This window comes from Hypomesus nipponensis, chromosome 27 (genome assembly GCF_054491055.1).
Source record: "Hypomesus nipponensis isolate SF chromosome 27, ASM5449105v1, whole genome shotgun sequence".
Classification (NCBI taxonomy): Eukaryota; Metazoa; Chordata; class Actinopteri; order Osmeriformes; family Osmeridae; genus Hypomesus; species Hypomesus nipponensis.
In genome coordinates this window covers 9422917-9444111 of record NC_140387.1, presented here as the reverse complement: position 1 = coordinate 9444111, position 21195 = coordinate 9422917, and the positions used below count along the sequence as shown (strand labels likewise).

Sequence of the window (21195 nt, the reverse complement as noted above, 5' to 3'; positions counted from 1 at the left end):
CATACTAACACTCAAACATACCGATGGCGGCGGAGCTGCCATGCAAGGCGCCGGACTACCCATCAGGAGCAACTTGGGGTTCAGAGTCTTGCTCAAGGACAAGGCCCCGTCACACCATAACGTTCTGGTAAACGTTCTCTGAAAGTTCTAATCATTCAATTTTGAGCGTTCTAGGGCGAGGTGGACACATCTGGCATAGGACTAACGTGTGACTATAATGCAAGTAAGATACCCCTGAAAACTATTAACGTGTGATGACGTGTCACTGGGTCGCGACGACGTGTGACGAAAGCAAACAATGAAAACAAAGCAAATGATGAATAACAACCAGCAATGCTAGGGTAAAGACTGACTAACGATAGCCAAACGTGTGCAACGTTAGTCAAACGTTCCACAAACGTTCTTCAGCGTGTCCAGCATTTAAAATTAAACGTTGAAGAACGCTATGCTTTGTGCATGTTCAAAACTTTTTTGGGGGACCAGCGTTCTCCGACGATCACCGATTACCAGCGTCACTCGCGTCCACACAACGCTCTTCTGGTGCTATACTAGAGCTATATCAGTGACCATGGACAATTAGCAACGTTTCCTCTAACGTCGACCAGAACGTTATGGTGTGGACGGGGCCTATACTTCGGCACATGGCCTGGGAGAAGTCAGGGATCGAACCGCCAACCTTGCGATTAACAAACGACCCTCTCTACCCCCTGAGCCACAGCCACCCCAATTAACATACAGCAGCAGTCCACTTATCTCACTCTATATGAAATAATGTGACAGTGACACAGTTCTCTAAGAACATATTGACATCCAGAAATGATGTACGGACAAAACATGAACCTAGCATACAAAACAATCTTCCTGCCTTATGCCACACTAACCTATGACCCCACAGACACACACAAACACACTCCCTATACCACCATCATTCATTTTGCTCAACTGCACATACAAAAACATGGACAGTTATCTGAGTTCCATCTACAGTCCGCTGATGTAGCCTGTAACCTGACTGTAGCAACTCCAGAGTCCACTACAGCAGAAAAATGTATATGCAACACAGTAGCTGGGCACTGGACAGGCTCAAAACATAAAGGAAAGAAAGAGACGGATGCAGAGAAGGACAGAGAGAAGGTAGAGAAGGGGTAATGGAAATAGAGCAGAGAGTCAAGCCTGTGTGGGTAAGTGCTTCAGAGTTAATAAATACATCTTAAAGCTAGGATGTGTAATCTTTCCAAGAAACAGTATTAGGTCTGAATGTACTGATAGGATGCCCTTCCTATCTGTCAATCTATATTTGCACACCAGTGCGCTACTTGTTCATGCAGACAATCACATCATCAGCGCGGGTTCCATCTTGCTGTTCACTGCGCGCGCGAGAATGGAAGGCGAACCGCAAATACCTTTTGTTCCTCCTGAACCACCAGTAAAAGATAACAAGAACATAAATCTAAATGAATCAAGAAGCAAACAATTCCACCAACACTCTCCTTATGGCGCTTAGACTCTGCTGTGTGTGTGTGTTCATGTGTGATAGAGGAGGCGTGGCTTTGGATACACCTCTGAAGCGAGGGCGGGCTCTATGCTCTATTACACACCCTAGCTTTAGAATCTGAATTTGTTTTTATTACCATGTAAGTTTACATTAACACATAATTTATTGTGGCAGGAAGGTGCATACAATGCATATACGGATCTTAATTTTAAAAAGTAGAATGTATAAATAAAATGTTTGTACTTCGTTTGTGCTGGTTTGTGCCGTAAACATTTTCATTTGTGCTGCAGTGGTATTATTTTTCACTATTTCATTATTTTCCGTTTTATTTTTCACACTACGTCACTCAGCCCCCCGTCAGCGTCCGAATCTCATAAAAATAGTCTCAATCGTTTGTGCTGGTTTGTGCTGTTCAAATAAATATTTGTGCTACTTTAGTTTTTAAGTTATTATTACAAATGTATTTTGCCCACTTGTTATGTAACCAGCCCCCCGTCAAGGTCCAAATCTCATCAAAATGGCCTCTATCGTTTGTGCTACGTTTGTGCTGGTTTGCGCTGTTCAAAGAAATATTTGTGCTACTATGGTTTATAAGTTATCACAAATTAGTAAATGTTTTTTAAAGTATCCCATTGATATAACCTATTGTGAAGTTATAAAATAGGGGAATATGTGAATGAACGAATGAATAATTCACAAAAGGATCTGAATGAAGGTTGGGTGAATAGGTGCCAATCGCCAACGATTGTCCGGTAAGAACAGATGATGTCAAAGTCCCAATGACAAAGTTAGAACAGTATTTATTTCCACACACACTCTCAAGATATGGATGGCAGGATGAACATGATTTGACTGATGAACCGTGGTATAAAAGTGTCCTGATGGACTGCTGCTGGTAGGCTACAGTAAAATAGGCTACCTTATTTTACTCCCGGCCCGGGAGTAAAATAATGTCCGTATCGACCACGCTCCCAGCCACTATCTGAAGCCCGGCCTCTAATTGAATCACAGTCTTGATTTGAGGATTTACGGTAAGCTTGTATCGCATGCCTGTGTGTATGCATCACCTCATAATTGTTCACAATGATTCCCATAAAGATTCCTGTCAGTCAATGTCATATCACTCAAGTTTATTATGGTGTTCAATAATCCTTTCACTCAGATATCCCAGAGTTCCATAGTGACACATGGGCTGCAGATGCACAGCTAAGGCCCTGACCGTCACTGGCTACCCCAAGTACAATTTTATAGCTCCCCTTATCCCCCCTGACCCACCTGTCCAGCTGTTGTCAATACAGAAGCTGGAGGAGAGCGTCATCATTAGCGTGTTTGTTGGACAAAGCAGACATCACAATCTCCTGTTCATTCTGTGATTGCTCTCCTTTGACGGGACCAGATATTTATTGACACTGCAATAAAGCACTACGCAATACACTTTTTATTTGGCCAAGTGAAATTTTTGACTTGATTGTAATTGAGAACACAGGAAAATATCTGCAATTAACGATGTATCTTAAGACTGACACTATGGTTTATTACTGATTCAGTTATAAATGGTTAGTCTACAGAAAGTTGATTAGCCTAGGCCTATAGGTCTACTGGTTTCATTCTAACGGTAGCCGACCGGTAAATGGTTGCAGGAAGTGTTAAAACAGAATGTGTAACCTTGATGTGTTCTACACAAAAGAGTTGTAAAAATATTCCATGTTCCGTTTCATGTTCAACAAGGGATGCTATTTTCTACATTTAAGGAATCTGATTTTGAGCTATTTTTGCACTTTGTTGGTTGATTAATAAATGGCACACGCAGTTGTGTTGTCAACGTGAGAAATTGCCTCTTCACTTCTCTTATCACATTTCCCAATACATTCAATCCTTTGGTTTTCATGCCCAGCCCAGGGTCATGTTGGAAATGATTAAGGCCCCTAACTGAAATGCACTGCAGGGGCAGCTGACTTCATACAGAAGTTATGCTGACTTTACACAGACGCATAGGCAGGTAGCATTGGCTATCTCAGGGGTGGGCAACCCTGGTCCTCAAGAACCGCTGTCCTGCATGTTTTAGATGTTTCCCTTCTCCAACACACCTGTTTCAAATGAATGGGTTGTTATCAAGCTCTGTAGAAGCCTGGTAATGACTATTCATTTGAATCAGGTGTTGCCCACCTCTGGGCTATCTTAACAAGTAGGCTTAGAACAATCAATTATTGGAACAGGACAAACGTAGCACAAACGATTAACACCATTTTGAAAAATACCGCTGCAGCAAGAACAAAAATGTTTACGGCACAAACCAGCACAAACGATTGAGACTATTTTGGGTTCATTCGGAATATGTGGGGGGGCTGAGTGACCTCAGGATGACCTATAAAACATTCTTTAATATAAAAACAATGATAGCAGCACAAACGAAAATGTTAACGGCACAAACGGAGCACAAACGATTGAGAATATTTTGACGATGTTTTGCGTTGGGTGGGGGGCCAACGTCACGCAGGTAACTAATAGGTCCCAGAGAGTGGCAGAAACTACAACTCACCACTTCGTGAATGGAGCGGTTGAAAGTGTCATCCTCAGTGAGGATAAGGAGGATGATGAGGGCCATGTAGACGTGGTGGGAGTTCCTCTCTTCCACATGGTACAAGATCTCCAGGATGGGCATCACCTAGTCAAAGACATGGGATGAGGTAATGTGTGTATGTGTGTGTTGAAGAAAGGACATATTAAGTGTCTGACTACCCAAGTGAAAGAGAGGGGAATCATGAGCAAATACTTGTGGTTCAACAGTACCTGCATCAGTGGCTGCATAATTCACAATCTGCACAATGACACCTTGCCACATTGCAATTGCACTATATTATATTGCACTTGACTGGAAGACAGGATTGCACTGATAGATAGTGACTGATAGGGTGTGTGTGTGTGTGTGTGTGTGTGTGTGTGTGTGTGTGTGTGTGTGTGTGTGTGTGTGTGTGCATTAATGTCCTTGGACAAGGCACTTCACCCTACTTGCCTCGGGGAGAATGTACTTACTGTAAGTCACTCTGGATAAGAGCGTCTGCTAAATGATTAAATGTAAATGGTAAATGTTTATGTACATGGGTTTCTGAAAGCACACTCCACCCCAAATCAAGTCCTGACAACAGAAAACGCATTATATTGAAGAGCTAATAATCTTGGCTCTAGTCAGCCTGTACATCCTCAACAGAGTGATATATCATCACTCAGTCATAAGACTGTGTGTATCTCACACACCAGGTTCTCCATGTCAGTGCGGGACAGCATATAGGTCCTCATGTTGGTGTTCTGGTGCAGCAGTGTGTAGAGGAGCAAGGTGGCCTGGTCAGAGCACTGCTGCTCACACAGGGCTGTGTACAGGCTGTTGAAGTTGATTTGGAAGCTGTGGGGTTGCTCCGAGGCCGGGGATGATGTGTCTGAGGATGCACAAACAAACTTTATCCTATACTATTACTACATGTATTATTCTATTCACAATGCACTCTGTGGCTTTATATTATCTGATGGCTGCCATTGATATTAGTGTCATCGCACCTTGGGTGTTCCTGAAGCAGGTGACAGCCTGTCTGTAGGGGTTGGGCCAGTCCGGTCCGTCCGTCAGATTGGCTAGCACCAGGAGCAGCATCAGGCTTTGATTGGACAACGGCAGGGGGTTCTGTTCTTGGTCTAGGACGGCTTTGCCACCGGTGGCCCCGCCCAGGGTAAAGACGTTCCACAAGCCAGCTGGAACACATATAACAGAGTGACGATTCTGGAGGAGGAGGAGGAGGAGGGAGGAGCAGGAGAGGGATTGCCCCCCTGGAAATCAGAGAGATGGAAAAGGGAGGGGAGAGGAGAAGATGGATCTGGGAGGCTAGACACTGGAAACTAGAGGGAATGGAATGAGGAGAAAGGGGAATGATAAGAGGATGCTGGACACAGGAAAGCAGAGTGGAAGGAGGAGAGATGGGGAGATGGTGAGTGATTGAAGAAAGAAAAAGGAAGAGACGAAAGGAGACTGGACACAGGAAACCAGTGAGAAAGATAATAAGGAGTTGAGGAGACTGGTGAGGGTGTGAAGGAGACAGCTGGTTAACCTGGTAGCTGCAGCAGCTTCAACCAAAAGCAGTATGTCTTAACACAAAACCTTGTACACACAGGATCTGCCTCCCTCTACAGGCTAGTGAGGTCACATCAGACAACCAAGTAAACCACAACTTTCACAAACTGTTTATGTTGGTGTTCAATAGAACATGTTGGGGCGATTTGACGAATACATTGACTATTGACGGTACGGTGAGTTAATTGTGGTATTATTTCCTGTTCTTTTTTAAGTGTATGTTCCTTTGCATTAGTATTTAAGATTGATGGAGGGTACCTCTGCTTCTTGCAGTTGAGGTGGCCGCTGCTGTCGGTAGTAAAGTAGTGAGTTCAGCCGGATGATGCACCCACAAATATGGTGGATTTGATCACAAAACTCACAGTTTGGATCGAACCACGGTTTTGAGTCACAAATCTGATCACTTTTCGGATCAGCAAAAAAGGATTACATTATTTTGAATATTACTATTAATCATCTGATTTCACACAGCCATGACTGTAATTTTTGTGTATTTTCTTTTTGTAACCTGAGCATCCCAGATTGATTCGTTGGGACTGAACTTTCCCTTGTTCACAAACATCTCTGTCGGTCCACAAAAATGTAATGGGAGTATGGCCTACTGGACATGGTTGCAGCTAATTAGCGCTTGTTAATAATCAAATAAACCGTCAGCACTTTAGAGTAAAAAACAACAGGCATCAGTCTAGTCTGTATCCTTTCAATGCAACTTTGCATTGAGATTTAGACAATATCTAGAATCACGGGCCATCTACAGTTTGTTACACCAGAACCATAACCAGCGGGTCCGCTAAGTAATTTGCCATAAATTATAATATTGTGAAATTGTACACTGATATTTAAATGTGCAAAATGTCTGCATGCAAAGCAGTGTGTTGCATCTTTAGACCGAATATTCAAGCCATGGCTGAGAACTGTACCACTCCCTGTAGAAGCTTCTTTTTGCTGCTCCATGTTGTGTCTTTGGGAATGTCTTTAAATCAGACTGCATTACCTTTGCATTTTGATATATCTTAAAAAAGAAAGAGGAGAGTGGCAAATATAATTCTCTAATGCAATTTTACAATACATGGACATAGCCAATGCATATAAGTGACATTAAATATTATTCCACTGTACGGCAATTTATGTGGAAGAAGAATAAAAACATACCATGGGGTCCAGGGGGAATTGCAGGTCTACCATCTTTCTCCCTGTCATCTTCATCTGCCTCCTCTTGATTACTCCCTGCCTCTGTCTTTCTCTCTGAATCTAGAGCCTCTTCTTCCTTACTGATTCTTCTTTTTCCTCGTCTCCTTCACTAATTTCCTCTTCTGCTTCACTTATTTCCTCGTCTCCTTCTGTGGTCTTCTCCTGCTCTGACCCTCCTGGTTTCTCCAGTTTACTGCCTTCTCCTTCATTTCCCTTATTCTCTTCCTCCTGTGTACTTCTCTGAATTTAAGATGGCAATATCCCCAACTTCAGCCTTCCTTTTCATGTTTGGGCTCCAGCTAATTTCTTCAGCTACTCTGGACTGCAAGAGTCGATATGTGAAAAGCTCTGGTTATTCTTGTGTTACATTACACTGTAGGGCCCTGTAGCAGCTAACAAGTAAACAAATATAAAATCAGTGTTTAGACTACTTAATGCTATTGTATTTGTTATTTCCCCAATTGTAACCTGGTTTAATTTGTGCAGCCTTATTGCTGTGATATGTGAATGTAAGTGGATTTTATAGAGCTGCTTTAGCCTGGCTCTGCCCTCTTACGTACTTCCGCTCAATTTGAATTTTGCTTCTGTACTAGGTCTGGGAGTTTGACTTTGAAGTCGGTTTTCAGAAACACATTTTTTGTAGGTCCAATCAGCGAACAGAGGGAGTGGCTGTGAACGATGACGTTAATGTCGTGCACTAGTTTGAGTAGTTCAGTAATGGTGGCGGAGAAAGACGCAAGCGAAGCTATTCTGCGGTTGTGGCACTGCTGCCGAATATCCATAAGTTAAAGCCGGAGCAAGAACATTCCTTGCTGAGTTTTGTTGGTGGCCATGATGTTGTGGCCCTCCTTCCCATGGGGTTCGAGAAAAGTGAGATTTTCCAGCTACGTGTGCTAGCTCCATTACAGTAGTGGTGAAGGAGTTGGCTAAGGCGAACGCTTGCGATTGGTTATGGCAGATCAGAGTGGGTCTGGACAGATCCAATAGTTTTAAACTTCAACAGAGGACCCGCCTTCAAGGAAGTTAACGCTTGTCAATGGGGCGATCCCAGACCCTCTGTACAAATGAAATGTACGAGGGTCTGGTTAGGACCAGGCTAGGGCTGCTTAGTGCAAATCACGAGGGAGCAATTTGACTTTTGGCTGACTTAATAAACTCGCTGTTTTTGCTGAATCGTCTTTAGCATACATTAAACTTCAGAGGCTCGGGGACAGCTCATTCGCGCCGGGATACAGTGCCACCGCACCGCAGCAGACTCGTTGTGTGCAAGCCAGACTGTGTGGACGCCGTTCTGCACGTTCGATGCAGGGACGTAGCTAAGTATTTAAGGGGCAGGGGGCTAAGAATACATTTTAAATAACAATTAACTTTCGGTAAATGCTTGTGGACATAGTGGCAGTTTGTTTTTGGATCACCAAAGTTAGAGGGGCAGCTAGGGGAGAAAAGCTCTGCCCCCCTTGCCCCCCTGTAGATCTGCCCATGCGTAATGCCCATATTCCATCTAACACTCAGTGCTTGACATTACATTTTTGCATGATTACCAAGATTAAAATAAAAATGCAGTAGCTAGATAATGCCATTTTAGGCATTGCCACCCTTTCGTTTAATGTAAAACAGACAATGAAAACAGTGATGCTAACAGCTAATGAATGTGGCTAGTTGGTAAGCCAGTTACACAAAGCTTCAAACTTTGCCCGCACAAAGCGTATGACAATGTAGCATTGTAGTCTTAAAACCAAACGCTGCGCCACTGCATGGCTGAAAGACCCATGAGTCCCATGATTAGATGTATACTGCTTGTGGAAGATGGGTATTGGCTAACAGACTGTGGCACAGGCAGATGTTTGTTACGCTCGGAAATAAACACGTAATAAATAGTTGGGACACCTGCCACTGTGCAGCCATTGTTTTCAGCTGTTGCATTTTACCTCCCCTGTACAGGAAATGTAACAATGTCTGTCAAGAGAAGAGGTGAGGGGGGTGATGAGAAGGTTGAGAGGAGAAGAGAACTAAGCCAGGTCTGGCCTTGCCACGCAGGGTGTTAGTCCCTACAGCAGACGGTCAGCCACTGAGGTCTATCTAGAGATCAGAAGTCAGATACTGAGGGGTGTTTCATGCCCTTGACGTATTATGTTAGGGAAGGACCCCCCCCTATGAGGTTTAGGCAGAGGAAGGTTAGAAGGTGTGGATGCTGCTGGATATTCTGCTTAAGAGGACAAATAGGACGATATTCTGCTCAAGGACAAAGATGAGGGGCAGGACAAGTGACTCACAAGAACGACCTTTCCAACAACATCAAGATACAGTCTCTCCTTCAGAAAGTATGTGTGTGGGTAGCAGTGTCGGACTGGCCATCGGGAGAATCGGGAGATTTCCCAAACGGCCGGTCAAACTAACGGCCGCTATGGTCACGGCACTATGCAAAAAAATAAAAAATAGCCTAATAGTTTATGCTAACTTTGAGGACGGCCTGAATACCAAGCAACTGTTTAACTGGAGCGAATCAAAATCCAAAGGGTGTAGGGGTAGGGATTCTCCCCGTATAAACTTGAACAATGCACTTGTCCGTCCGGTTTACAGATCGCGATTGGTCAATAAAAACTTTTTTTCGTACGGCCAATTCGTTGGAGTGGGTGGAAGCAATGAGATTGCGTGCACTGTATAAAAAGTATTTTGCGACGGAGACATAACGTAAAAACATTGTTGTTTCTCTTGCAAAGAAATGGAAAGGAAAAGAAAAGGAGAAAAGGGTGGCACGCTGGGTGACACGCTGCTCATGCATCAGTCCCATGCTTGTCATGCGTCATAGTCACACGTTAGACGCCAAATGTGTCCACCTCGCTCTAAAACGCTCGAAATAGAACGATTAGAACTTTCAGAAAAGTTTAACCAGAACGTTATGGTGTGACGGAGCCTTTACCAGCACTTTTATCCAAAGCAACTTCCAAAGGAGAGTTTTACAAAAGTGCATAGGTCACTGATCAAAACAACGAGAAATATTGCGGGTAGCCAAACATGAAGCATACATTGTATGCATAAACCAAATAAGTCCTAAAGGGAAAAACAATAAGAGCATGTAGTTAGACGTTACAATTAAACAGCAAGAACCTCAAAAAGTGCAAGAGTGTACCTGTGGAAAAAGCAAGCAACAATAATATATTTCACAGCAAGTACAATAATTTTAGGACAGTTACAACAAACCAACAAGTCTCTCAATAGTCATTGTGATCCTGGAGGAAACCAACATCAGGTCCAGCCAATCATTCCTAAGTGCCGTTGTATTCCCGGAACAAGTGCGTCTTGAGCCTTTTCTTGAAGGTGGAGAGACAGTCAGTGTCCCTGACGGCGATGGGGAGTTGATTCCATTATTGGGGTGCCAGACAGGAGAAGAGCTTGTGTTGGGACCGGGGGCTCTTGAGCAGTGGGACCACCAGACGGTTGTCAGAAGAAGACCGTAGGTGGCGGTTGGGGGTGTAAGGTCGAATCCCAATACTCCCCCTTACCCCTTACCCCAACCCCCTAATTTACCCCTAGCCCTTGGCCCTCGAAACTGAGGGGTAAGGGCTACATATCCCTAAGAAATGGGACGCCACTGGGTTACGGGTACGTCATCTAGCACGTATCGATATCTCCAAAGCAAGTAGTGTTATGCAGTGATATCAAACGAAGTTCGCTGCTAATGGAGTTTACTTAACTGTAGACATGCTAGTCAGAGAAATGCGGGACTGTTGTGCAAATCAGCACTGTAACATTAGCGTACCAAACTAGCGTTTTTTAGAAACGTTTCAATTAGGAAAATGTTTGCAAATATATATGTACAGGACTGTGTATACCACAAAACAAGACTGTCAACTAAAAAAATCTATTAATTAAGCCAAAAATATTACATTTATCGGACTCTGGATGATCTGGCCGCCATTGTTGCCGGTCGCATAGTATTCACATAGCCATAGGTTTCAAGTAAGCTCCCGATCTTACTTGGTTTTAAGGGGTGTATACCCCTTCGTCTTAGTCCTACCCCTAACTCAAAAATAGTATGGGACACCAGTAGCTAAGGGGTAAGGGGGAGTATTGGGATTCGGCCTAAGGCTGGAGGAGAGACTTGATGTAGTCAAGTGCAGTCCCGTTCACTGCTCAGAAGGTCAGTACCAGAGTCTTGAATCTGATACAGGCCGTGATGGGAAGCCAGAGGAGGGAGATGAGGAGTGGGGTAACATGGGAGCGTCTGGATAGATTGAAGACCAGACAGGCTGCCGCATTCTGAATCCTCTGGACAGGGTGGGTTGCGCATGCTGGGAGAATGGCGAGCAGCGAGTTGCAGTAGTCCAACTTTGAGAGGACAAGTGCTTGAAATAGGAGCTGGGTGGAATGCTCAGACAGGTATCTCCTGATCTTCGGATGTTGTAGAGCAGCCAACCCCAATTAGCGGCCCGCAAGAGCCAAATGTCTGGCCCGCGCTGACAGTTTTAACTATATTTATGCTGCTAGTTTAAATGCAAACTACCCCAAAAAAAACAAAAAAATGCAAGCATAATAACATCATACAAGCCCTCGGTTTTAACTATGTGTATGACAACATCGGCACAATTGAGCGCAACAGCTGCCTCTTTACACGTTTCTTGGAAGCTTGCAAGAGCTAAGAAGCCATTCGCCGATGCCGAGTAAATTGACATGGATGGCTGCCGAAGTTTTAAACCAATAGGAAAAAATCCACAAAAGGTTGTTGAGCTGTTAAACAAGTGAGCTTTCGGCTAACACGGCCACCAGAAGAGTCAAAGTTTTAACAGAGCAGTGTTTTTTCCAGTCTAATAACATTTGAGGAAAAAGGAAGCATTCGCACTACCAATAGACTCGTCCTGTGACCAAACTGACATGGAACAGCTGTCTGTTGCGTTTGCTGGACTTTGTGTTTGCACAGAATATGCTCCAGGGGCATTTCATGATAAAATCGTTGGTTTAAGACTAATTTAAGACAACACAACTACTAATAGTTATACAATCATAATAGAAGTAACACCCGTGCATAAAACTGACACAAAAAAAAAAAAAAAAACATGTTGGCCCTTGGCTTGGCATGCCAGACTAAATTTGGCCCTATTGGAAATATAATTGGGGAACCATGTTGTAGGTCGCGGGCCATTCTGCGTTTCAAAATCCTAGGCTGTTTTTCAATCCTAGGGTGAAGTAGGTTGAAGCGCCTTGCCCAAGGCACAACATAATTTTTGCAGGCCGGGGAATCGATCCGGCAACCTTCTGATTACTAGCCCAACTCCCTCACCGCTTAGCCATCTGACACCTCACAATTATTTATATTTATTTATTGAAATTTGTGTGTCTGTTGGGGCGACACACAGTATCTGTCTCAGGGAGTACAGAGCAGGATAGCGCACCATAACCTTTGTAGTAAGCATAAAGAGACAGACACAATGACTGGCTGGCTGGCAGTATGATAGGTGACAGCAACCAACAAAGGATACTTATCTAAAGAAAAACCCATGACAGCATTCCCGTACTTACACACTAACAAGCACATGTATCACAAACACACACTCACAAGAGCTTTATCAATCATAGAAATACCAGCCTCACACACATACAGCATGGTCTGGAGTCATTAGCATCACAAATCCACAAGATCAGGGGTGGGGAACCTTTTTTCTGCAAAGGGCCATTTGGATATTTATAAAATCATTCGGGGGCCGTACAGAATTATCAACTTAAAAATGGGCCTGCTATATTTGGTCAAACATCTAATTAACTCACCCCTAATGTGATGGCTGGAACTCCTTCTCTTTGTGATGTTAGCTGGCACGGATGCAGCCTGCTTTGACTGGGGGTGCAGTGAACATTTCTGGGGAGGTATCATGATTACGGAAAGGGATCGTTTTATTTGTTATATTGCTACAATTTTTGAGACTGCTTTTCGATCCGAGTGTTAATCAGGCGCGGAGCAAGACGCTGTAAACCTTCAGGGCTTAAGCCAAACCAACAACGTACTCTGGGTTTGATTTGCTAGAAAGGAATTCCACACTCAATGCGAGCGTGCAGAGCGTGCAACATTTTTTGGTACATTGGTACGCAACGCTGCGCGCCTCCTCGGTCCTCTTCTGCATATTAAAATAGTACTGCTGCCAAATAATGCACCTAATAATATGGTTCCTGAAGTGCCATGGCGGGCCGGACCAAATTATGTCTAGGGCCGTATCCCCACCCCTGCACTAGACAAACTAGTCTGACCTCTTACTGTACCTTTGCTGCCTCTAACTGATTGATTGCCTCTACACACACACACAAACACACAGGTAGAATGAAATGTTTGAAAGGACAGATGGAGAGATATGTAAGAGAAAGGCTGTCATCTTGGAAATGTGAATCGCTGAGTGGGTAGTGTTATTGACGACAAACGGCAGCCACGGTAGCAGTGGCATAGAGTGGACTTTCTGCATGAGTGTGTGTGCTATGACTTACTGGCAACTCCAGAGGCCAGGCCGTAGAGCACGCCTCCTCCATCTGACTGATTGTCAAAGATGTAGGTGGCCGGAGGCGGGCACTTCTCCTGTCGGATAAAGTTGTAGAGAAGAGTCTTGACAAGTCGACTGGTCAGTTCCAGACTGGGGGGACACAAAACAGTACAGTCACAAACAATAGAACACCACATTGGAACACAGACACAAACGCACAGTGACACATGCACTAGAAGACACACATACAGTGCACACATATGTTGCTCAAACCCCAGAGTGTTGGAGCTGCTGCATTGCAGCCAGTTTCACGGACAGCAGCACAGGCTCCAGCACAAACAGGTCATACGTGTTTGTCCCCTTTCCCACTCCCCAATCAGCTGATGGGCCACACACTTGTTTCTCATCAGCTGATTGGGAAGAACTCATGGATAATTGGAGGCCCCGTTCACAGATATATGTTTTCGTCTCTCTGTTTTGGCCTTCTGTCAACACTGAGACAGCTTTTTGAAATGAAGGCTTTCTAAAATGATAGGTGCGTTCGACATGGACTGCGGCTGCATGAAACGACCGGCGAGAGTAGCCGCTTGCAGTCGGGGAGGAGTTGAAAACGGCTCTGTGAAGTCAGACATTCCAGCTTCTCGTGGTTTGCTGCGTTGATGTCAGTCATGGCCGATCAAGCGCTGTTTTGCTTACTTTACTGTTTTTATAATTAAACTTAGTCTTTCCGTTAGTGAAGAGGCTGACTAAAACCCTTTCTTCAACTCATTTTTTATTAAATTAAACTTTTTTGAGCGTTGGCGAAACTGAAGGTGTCCTAATATTACAAAACACAACAAAGTTGTGTGAGTCTGGCCAATCATGAAATAGCTGTGTCATCACTTGAACCTGTGCAGTTGCTTTTGAGAAAATACGCTCGGCTACACAGCTGGCAGTTCTCGTATAGATCTCACGGTACTTTGATGGCGACGTCACAGTGACGTGTCCTCGGCGCCGTCTCAAGTCGGACAAAAAGTCTAACCAGAATGCACTTTTTCAAGTCAGCCGCTTGCAGCCGGCTGCGGCACCGCATGAAGTCGGGTCATGTCGAACGCACCTATTGACGCATTTTTTGTCATGGGACGCAGTCATGTGACCCATTCAGTCCTAAAGAAGATAGTGGACAATGTTGTATCGCAGTTGTTTTGGCTACTCTCCAGTTGAATTGCGTTGTTAAAGATTTAAATTTATTAATTTAGCAGACGCTTTTATTCAAAGCAACTTCCTAGAGAGAGCTTTACAAAAAGTGCATAGGTCAATGATTATAAACAACGAGATAGCCGACAAAAAACCATTGCAGTGTACCTGTAGGAAAGCAAGCAACAATAATATAATTTACAGCGAGTACAAGTAGTTAACTCAGTTACAACTAACCAACAAGTGCAACAAGTCCCTCAGTAAGTGTCATTATGTTCCTGTAGGAAATAAACTAACATCAGATCCAACAAATCTTTCTTAAGTACTGTTGAACTCCCGGAACAAGGGCGTATTTAGCCTTTTTCTTGAAGGTGGGGAGATAGTCAGTATCTTTGGTGGGGAGATGATTCCACCATTGGGGGGCCAGACAGGAGAAGAGCTTGGCTGGGAGTGGGCGGTCTTGAGTAGGGATGGGTATCGAGAACCGGTTCTGTAAGGACCCGGTTCCAAATTTCTCAAAACCCGAATAACAATAAGGTCCAAGCTTATCGATACCGCTATCGAGACCAAGTAATATAATGTAACGTTGATTTATGTCTCGAGAAACAAGTAATGTTATTTAAATCAAATCACTGGTGCAGAAACATACGTTTGACTAATAAAATGACTAATTCAATTGAAATGCCTGACAACCGCCTTTAAACTAAACAAAGAAGAATTTAATTGCCTCACATGCTACTTCGTTTCATTTATCATTTGGTGGCTAGCTACGATGGCAGAATGCACAAAACGGTCAAAGGCGTGGCTACATTTTATTAAAGCCAAAGATAAAGACGAAGCAAAGTGCAATATATGTTCTAAAGTAATTTTTTGTAAAGGGGGGAAAACAGCTGCGATGAAAAAGCACCTGCATCAGATATAAGATAAAATGCAGTAGCCTACTTCGACTGTCTCCGAGTCGCAACGGTGCAAACTCCAGCTGCCTTTGCAGGACAATCCTCTGGTAAGCGCACCCCAACTTCGTAACGAGTCTCCGTTGTTGACAATAATAAGCCAATTCAGGGCTCAGCAGTGCAACTATTTGACTCGCATATGCCCCTAAAATTTGATGTGTGCGCAAACTGCAAAAATGATTTACGAGCACAGTGTGTGAGTAAAGACAAGCCCCCCCCCCCCTCACTGCTGATCATTCAAAACAGTCACCACGAGCATGGCTCTGTGGGATGCTTAGCATAGTTTTAAACAAAAACAGAGACAGAAGAAAATAGGGATAAGATAAGGAAGGTTTGGGTTTGGTTAGCTGGTCATTTAGCTATATCAGGTGCCTTTTGTTGAAATTTTCATAAAGTCGATGAGCTTGACAATGTCACTTTTTGTCAACCAACCACAGTCTAGTTACTCATCCATGTTGTGGATAGTACATCTGTAGTGGAAAGATTTAGATTTAGCCAGAGTCAGGATCCATTGTGCTTATATGCTCCATTGAGCCAGCCTCCTCCTGAGAGCAACACCTTCCCCTTGTTCTATCTGTTTTACTTAAGATATAGAAAAGTATTGATAGTGGTATCGATAAAGACTCGAATCGTTAAGCAGTCTCGAAAATGGTATCGATATCGATAAAAATTAACGATACCCATCCCTAGTCTTGAGAGGTGGGACCACCAGAAGGTTGTCAGAAGAAGACCGTAGGTAGCGGGTGGGGGTGTAAGGCTGGAGGAGAGACTGGATGTAGGCAGGGGCAGTCCCATTCACCGCTCGGAAAGTCAGTACCAGGGTCTTGAATCTGATACGGGCTGTGATGGGCAGCCAGTGAAGGGAGATGAGAAGCGGGGTGACATGGGAGTGTCTGGGTAGGTTGAAGACCAGGTGGGTTGCTGTGTTCTGAATCCTCTGGAGAGGGCATGTGGCGCATGCTGGGAGACCGACGAGAAGCGAGTTGCAGTAGTCCAATTTGGAGAGGAAAAGTGCTTGGACTAGCAGCTGGGTAGAATACTCAGACAGATATCTCCTGATCTTCCGGATGTTGTAGAGGGTGAATCCACACGACCGGGAGACTGCAGCAATTTGGTTGTGAGGGAGAGGTTGTCATCCATGGTAACCCCGAGGTTCCTGGCAGAGGATGAAGACAGGTACAGCTGTGTGTCATCAGAATAGCAGTGGTAGGAGAAGCCATGGGAGGTGATGATCGGTCCAAGGGAGGTGGTGTACAGGGAGAAGAGGAGGGGTCCAAGGACAGAGCCCTGTGGGACACCAGAGGAGCGCTGGCGGCGCGCTGACACTTTGCCTCCCCAGGAGACCTGGTAGGATCTTCCCAACAGGTAGGATGTGATTCACTGAAGTGCAGTGCCAGAGATGCCCATCTCAGAAAGTCTAGCGAGCAGGATCTGATGGTTGACCGTATTAAATGCTGCACATAGGTCCAGCAGAATGATGCGGATGACCTTGAAGCAGTTCTGGCAGAGCTGAGAGTAATGTCAGTTTGTACATAATAATACATAAATAAACGCCAGATGGAAATGATGCATGTCGAAGGGTCTTATGTTTTACTCATGCGCAGTACCAAGACATAAGCATTTTCAAACGTTTCTGTGTGGATGAGCAACTTTTGGAAAAAGCTGTTTTCAAACAAAACATATTAGTGTGGACGAGGCCGGAGAGCCAGCGAGTGAGTGTGACAAGGTGAGTGTGACGAGCAGGGGTGAAAGTAGTTTTTATTTCTTGGTGGTACTATGATACAGGTTTAATGTGCAAAAATTTAACTTAGCCTAATTATCTATTTGTTTATTTACTTTATTATAGTCTACTTATCAAGCATTCACTAGGACTTCTTATCACTCTAGTATCACGGGACACACGGGACACAGCACACCGACGAGGTTTTGTATTTTGCCAGCAGCACAGATCATGAGAGGGGCCTCTTGAGGGGGATCCCAATAACAGTGTAAATGCACTTTACTGCATTGACTATCAAAGGGGCACTCGAAGTTTGTCGTTGCATTTTATTCTTAACTAGTCGTTGTCTTGGGGCCCCAAGCCAGCTCGGCGTCCCAAGCAATTACTTGTTTTGCTTGCCTCGTCGCGACGGGCCTGTGCGTGTCGTAATTTCTTCCTGGTACGGCGTAGCGGGAAGACATTTCTTACTGGTACGGCGTACTGTACCGGCCAGTACCGGCTTACTTTCACCCCTGGTGACGAGGAGTCAGAAGAGGTGAAAGACATGCTCCAGCAAAGACTGTGACCTGTTTAAGTAATTGTATTGTGCTGTATTTTTCACCAAGCAGAACTGACCCAGATTAGGAGAAGAGCGAGCAAGCCCTGAGATGCCCCCCAAGAGTAAGACCCTTACTTGAGTTTTTCCACTTCGTTCCATTTTGTGTTTTTGTAGGATGCTCCTACATACCACTTGTTGCCTTGCCCACTAACCCTTATTGGGGGTGCTTGCCTTTGGCAAGGGTCAATATAATATAGATTATAAATCTAATATAGATTTTGGTGTGATTTGTAATGTTTGCTACAGTAGCTAGCTAGTTAATTGTGGGAGGTTGGGGCTACCTAGCAACATGAGTCTAGCTAGCTAGTTAGATGAAAAATCTAGTTTGACAAGAATTAGCAAATGTTTTTAAAATATCTTGTTTAGAAATGGTTTAAGTAACTAGCCAGACACATACTTATGCTATAATTATACGGAGTTTAGGAAGATTAGCTGAGGTAATTTTATGGAAGTTTGGCACAGTTATGTAGCTAGCTGTGTAAATACAGTTTCCCATGCATACGGTGCATGCCAGTTGCATGTGTCTGCGTTTTAATGGGTGTGCTAAAGCCTGCACAACCGTTGTTCTCTCAAATTTGAGTTATTTCTACATGTCATATACTTCTGCATATTTTCTACCATAAAACGTAAATATTGACCCATAAAGCTAAAAGATGTCCCTTAATCTAATGGGTGGATAAACTGGACAGTGTGTTAATATTGACCAAATATTTATTTGAGTTATTTGACTGAGTTAAATCAGAGCAAGAATTGTCAAAGTAAGCTTCAATGAAATTGATATTAAATCACAAGGCAAATATGCAAAATATTTTAAAATAATTAAATAATTTTATAAGTTACTGCGTTTGCTTTTGTGTTCTGCATTTGCCACCTTGTTCTTACAAGGCTCGCAAATTGAACCAGCTCAGAACTGGCTCTAGAACCAGCTCCCGGTTCACTTTGGTGGAAAGGGGGTATAATACCGCTTTTCCACCAATGCATTTTGGGTGCTGGTTCGGAGCCAGTGCTAAATCTCAAACCAGTTATTTGTGTTTCGACACCCAAAGCACCAGCTCCAAACCAGGGAAAGTGGTTCGTAAGTAGCACCAAAACATTGCTGGCCCAAAAGTGAGAACCGCTTGCGTCAGGGGCTGGGGGCAGGGTTACCAACAAGACGAACAGAATCCTTTGACCGCCATTTCTAAAAGATTTTACTATTTATATTCCAGCATCTGAATTAATATGTGACAAGAAATGGGCAGTGCAGTCACTGAAAATGTGCTTATTGATGAGACAGCTGATTTGTAAATTTGCTCCGACTTTTCGATACCCTAGCTAGCATCTCAGTGCAGTGCGGACGCTAGTTACTGTATTTTATCATAATACTGTCAAATGATTGAAAAGACAAACACAAATTTTGAGCTTACTTCGGATTTATAAAACAGGCTTTGTCTTTGGTAGGGCCACGCTAGGATTGCTGGGAAAGATGAGACGTATACAGTCACGTAAGACCTGGCTCTGTGGTGGCTCTCTAGCCCGTGGAAAAGCAAACCGGAGCTCCCAACTAGCTCCCGGTTCACGTTGGTAGAAAAGAGGTAAGAGGGAGAAAAGTGAAGCAGGGGCCTCTACCCTGGACTAAGATCAGTTTTTGGGAGTCAAGCACAAGTGGCTCGGTGGTAATATTATGCAGTAGCTCCCATCTGGTTACACACAACTACACATACACACAGGTTCTCACACGCAAACACACACACCCACCATCTGCCCTTCATGATGTGCTGGTAGATGAGGCTGTCTCTGATGATGTCCTTGTGGAAGAGCTGGTAGGACAGCAGCACCAGTAGTGTGGTCACTGCCTCAAACAGGATGCTGTACGTGATATCACTGCAGACACACACACACATGGTCAGTTGCATGCAGGTAACAACATATTGACCCTCTCTACACAGCATCTGTTGGCCAGTGTCACTCAAGCAGTAGGCTCACTGAAATTAGGATGTTATATTACATTTTACACTTTAGTCCCTCCTCAGTCCCACCACCTTCAACTCTCTGTGAAAATTATATGATTGGGATTTTGTAAGATACTGAACTGTATGTCCTCCAAGAGCACTGAGCAAGTGAGTGGAGTTAAGACTAATTTATGTTGTGGAAGAGTATGTTCTAAATGTGGCCAGTATAACAAAGACTTGGAAGTGAAAAGATCAGCTTGAGTCTGTATTTGTGAGTCTAACGCAGAGGTAACACTGTTGCCTGTTACACATATGTGGACAGGCAGGCATTCATATTAACATACACGCCGTCTTATTAAAATACATATTTACATACAGGCACGCACACAAACCCACTCACAGCGTAGGCAGTGGGAGGGCCTTATATCAAAGCACGGGACACATACCAAGTACAATTGTGTGCTGTGTTTAACACACATCCATTCCTCTTGCAGTTAATAACCCTTGAGGATTATTTTGCCACCCACTACAGTAAACACCAACCAATGACAGAAGCAACCATAGCCCTATATTCTTAATTGGATTTATTCTTAAAAAGGCTGTGATGGATTTTCAGAAGCCTGGTTCATCAGGAAATAAAGGTAATATGCCAGCTTGAACCAATTGCTGATCCACAGCAGAAATTGACCACAAGTCTACATCAATGAGCATCAATCTGCAAGTTTTGCCTGCCAGGTTTAAACATATTGATAAGTCTGTTAAATCTTTAAAACCTATGTGGAGATGGAGCTACACAACTTAGGCCTTTACTGTGATATCCAATTACAAAGCGGATATGTGGGAATCCCCCACACTATTCAAGACCTCCTTCCAGCCCTGCGTTTTCCTCTGTCTGGATCTGCCACTAGATACTCGGAACACGTAGCTAGGAAATGAATGATGGCAACAAAGCTTCAGAACAAGGAATATTGTGAAGCCCTCTCTCAAACAAAGAATGCTGGAATGCAGAACCCTTTTGTTACACAGTACACAATACAGATTTGTATTACTGATGAAAAAGGGAAGACGGAAAAGACTAGAGAAAGTAACACTTTTGTCAACCCTTTCTCAACCCTATGCAAATATGCCAATAACCTTTTAATAAATAGTTCAAGTTCTGTGAGAAGACAGAAGTACTTTAAAGTCTCCTTTTCCAGTGGTGTGATGCTCGTGCCCATATGAGCATAAGCTAAAGCTAGTAACGAAAAAGGTTGGCACGTGTCTATCACTCCCTGTCATCCTCCTCATCCTGTTACCGGCTCTATGTCCCACGCATGACAAACGTCTTGGAAGCAGTACGCAAAGACATGCTGGAATGTTCAGCCAGGAAAATTGATAATTCCAAGGGATCCATTTGTATGGAACCCATCCATTTGTATTCATGAGAGCGAGGAAGCAGAAAGAGAGTGTGGTGTGTCTGTCTCCCACAGACACACCTGTCTCCCACCTGTCTCTTTCTCCCACCTGTCTCTGTCTCCCACAGACACACCAGAGAGAGTATAGGAGACACTGGA

The 21195-nt window shown here is 43.9% G+C and overlaps 1 protein-coding gene across 4 annotated transcripts in view; it reads right to left on the bottom strand.

Moving 5' to 3' along the window:
* dym (dymeclin) overlaps positions 1-21195 on the bottom strand; it is a 73170-nt gene that overhangs the window by 38722 nt on the left and 13253 nt on the right. For all 4 annotated transcript variants that reach the window (XM_084693706.1, XM_084693705.1, XM_084693704.1 and 1 more), the window contains 5 exons: positions 19449-19574; positions 13272-13414; positions 5048-5236; positions 4751-4929; positions 4035-4160 (listed from right to left, as the gene is read on the bottom strand). In XM_084693706.1, the coding sequence (XP_084549832.1) occupies positions 4035-4160; positions 4751-4929; positions 5048-5236; positions 13272-13414; positions 19449-19574 (763 nt within the window). The remainder of the gene's footprint in view (positions 1-4034; positions 4161-4750; positions 4930-5047; positions 5237-13271; positions 13415-19448; positions 19575-21195) is intronic.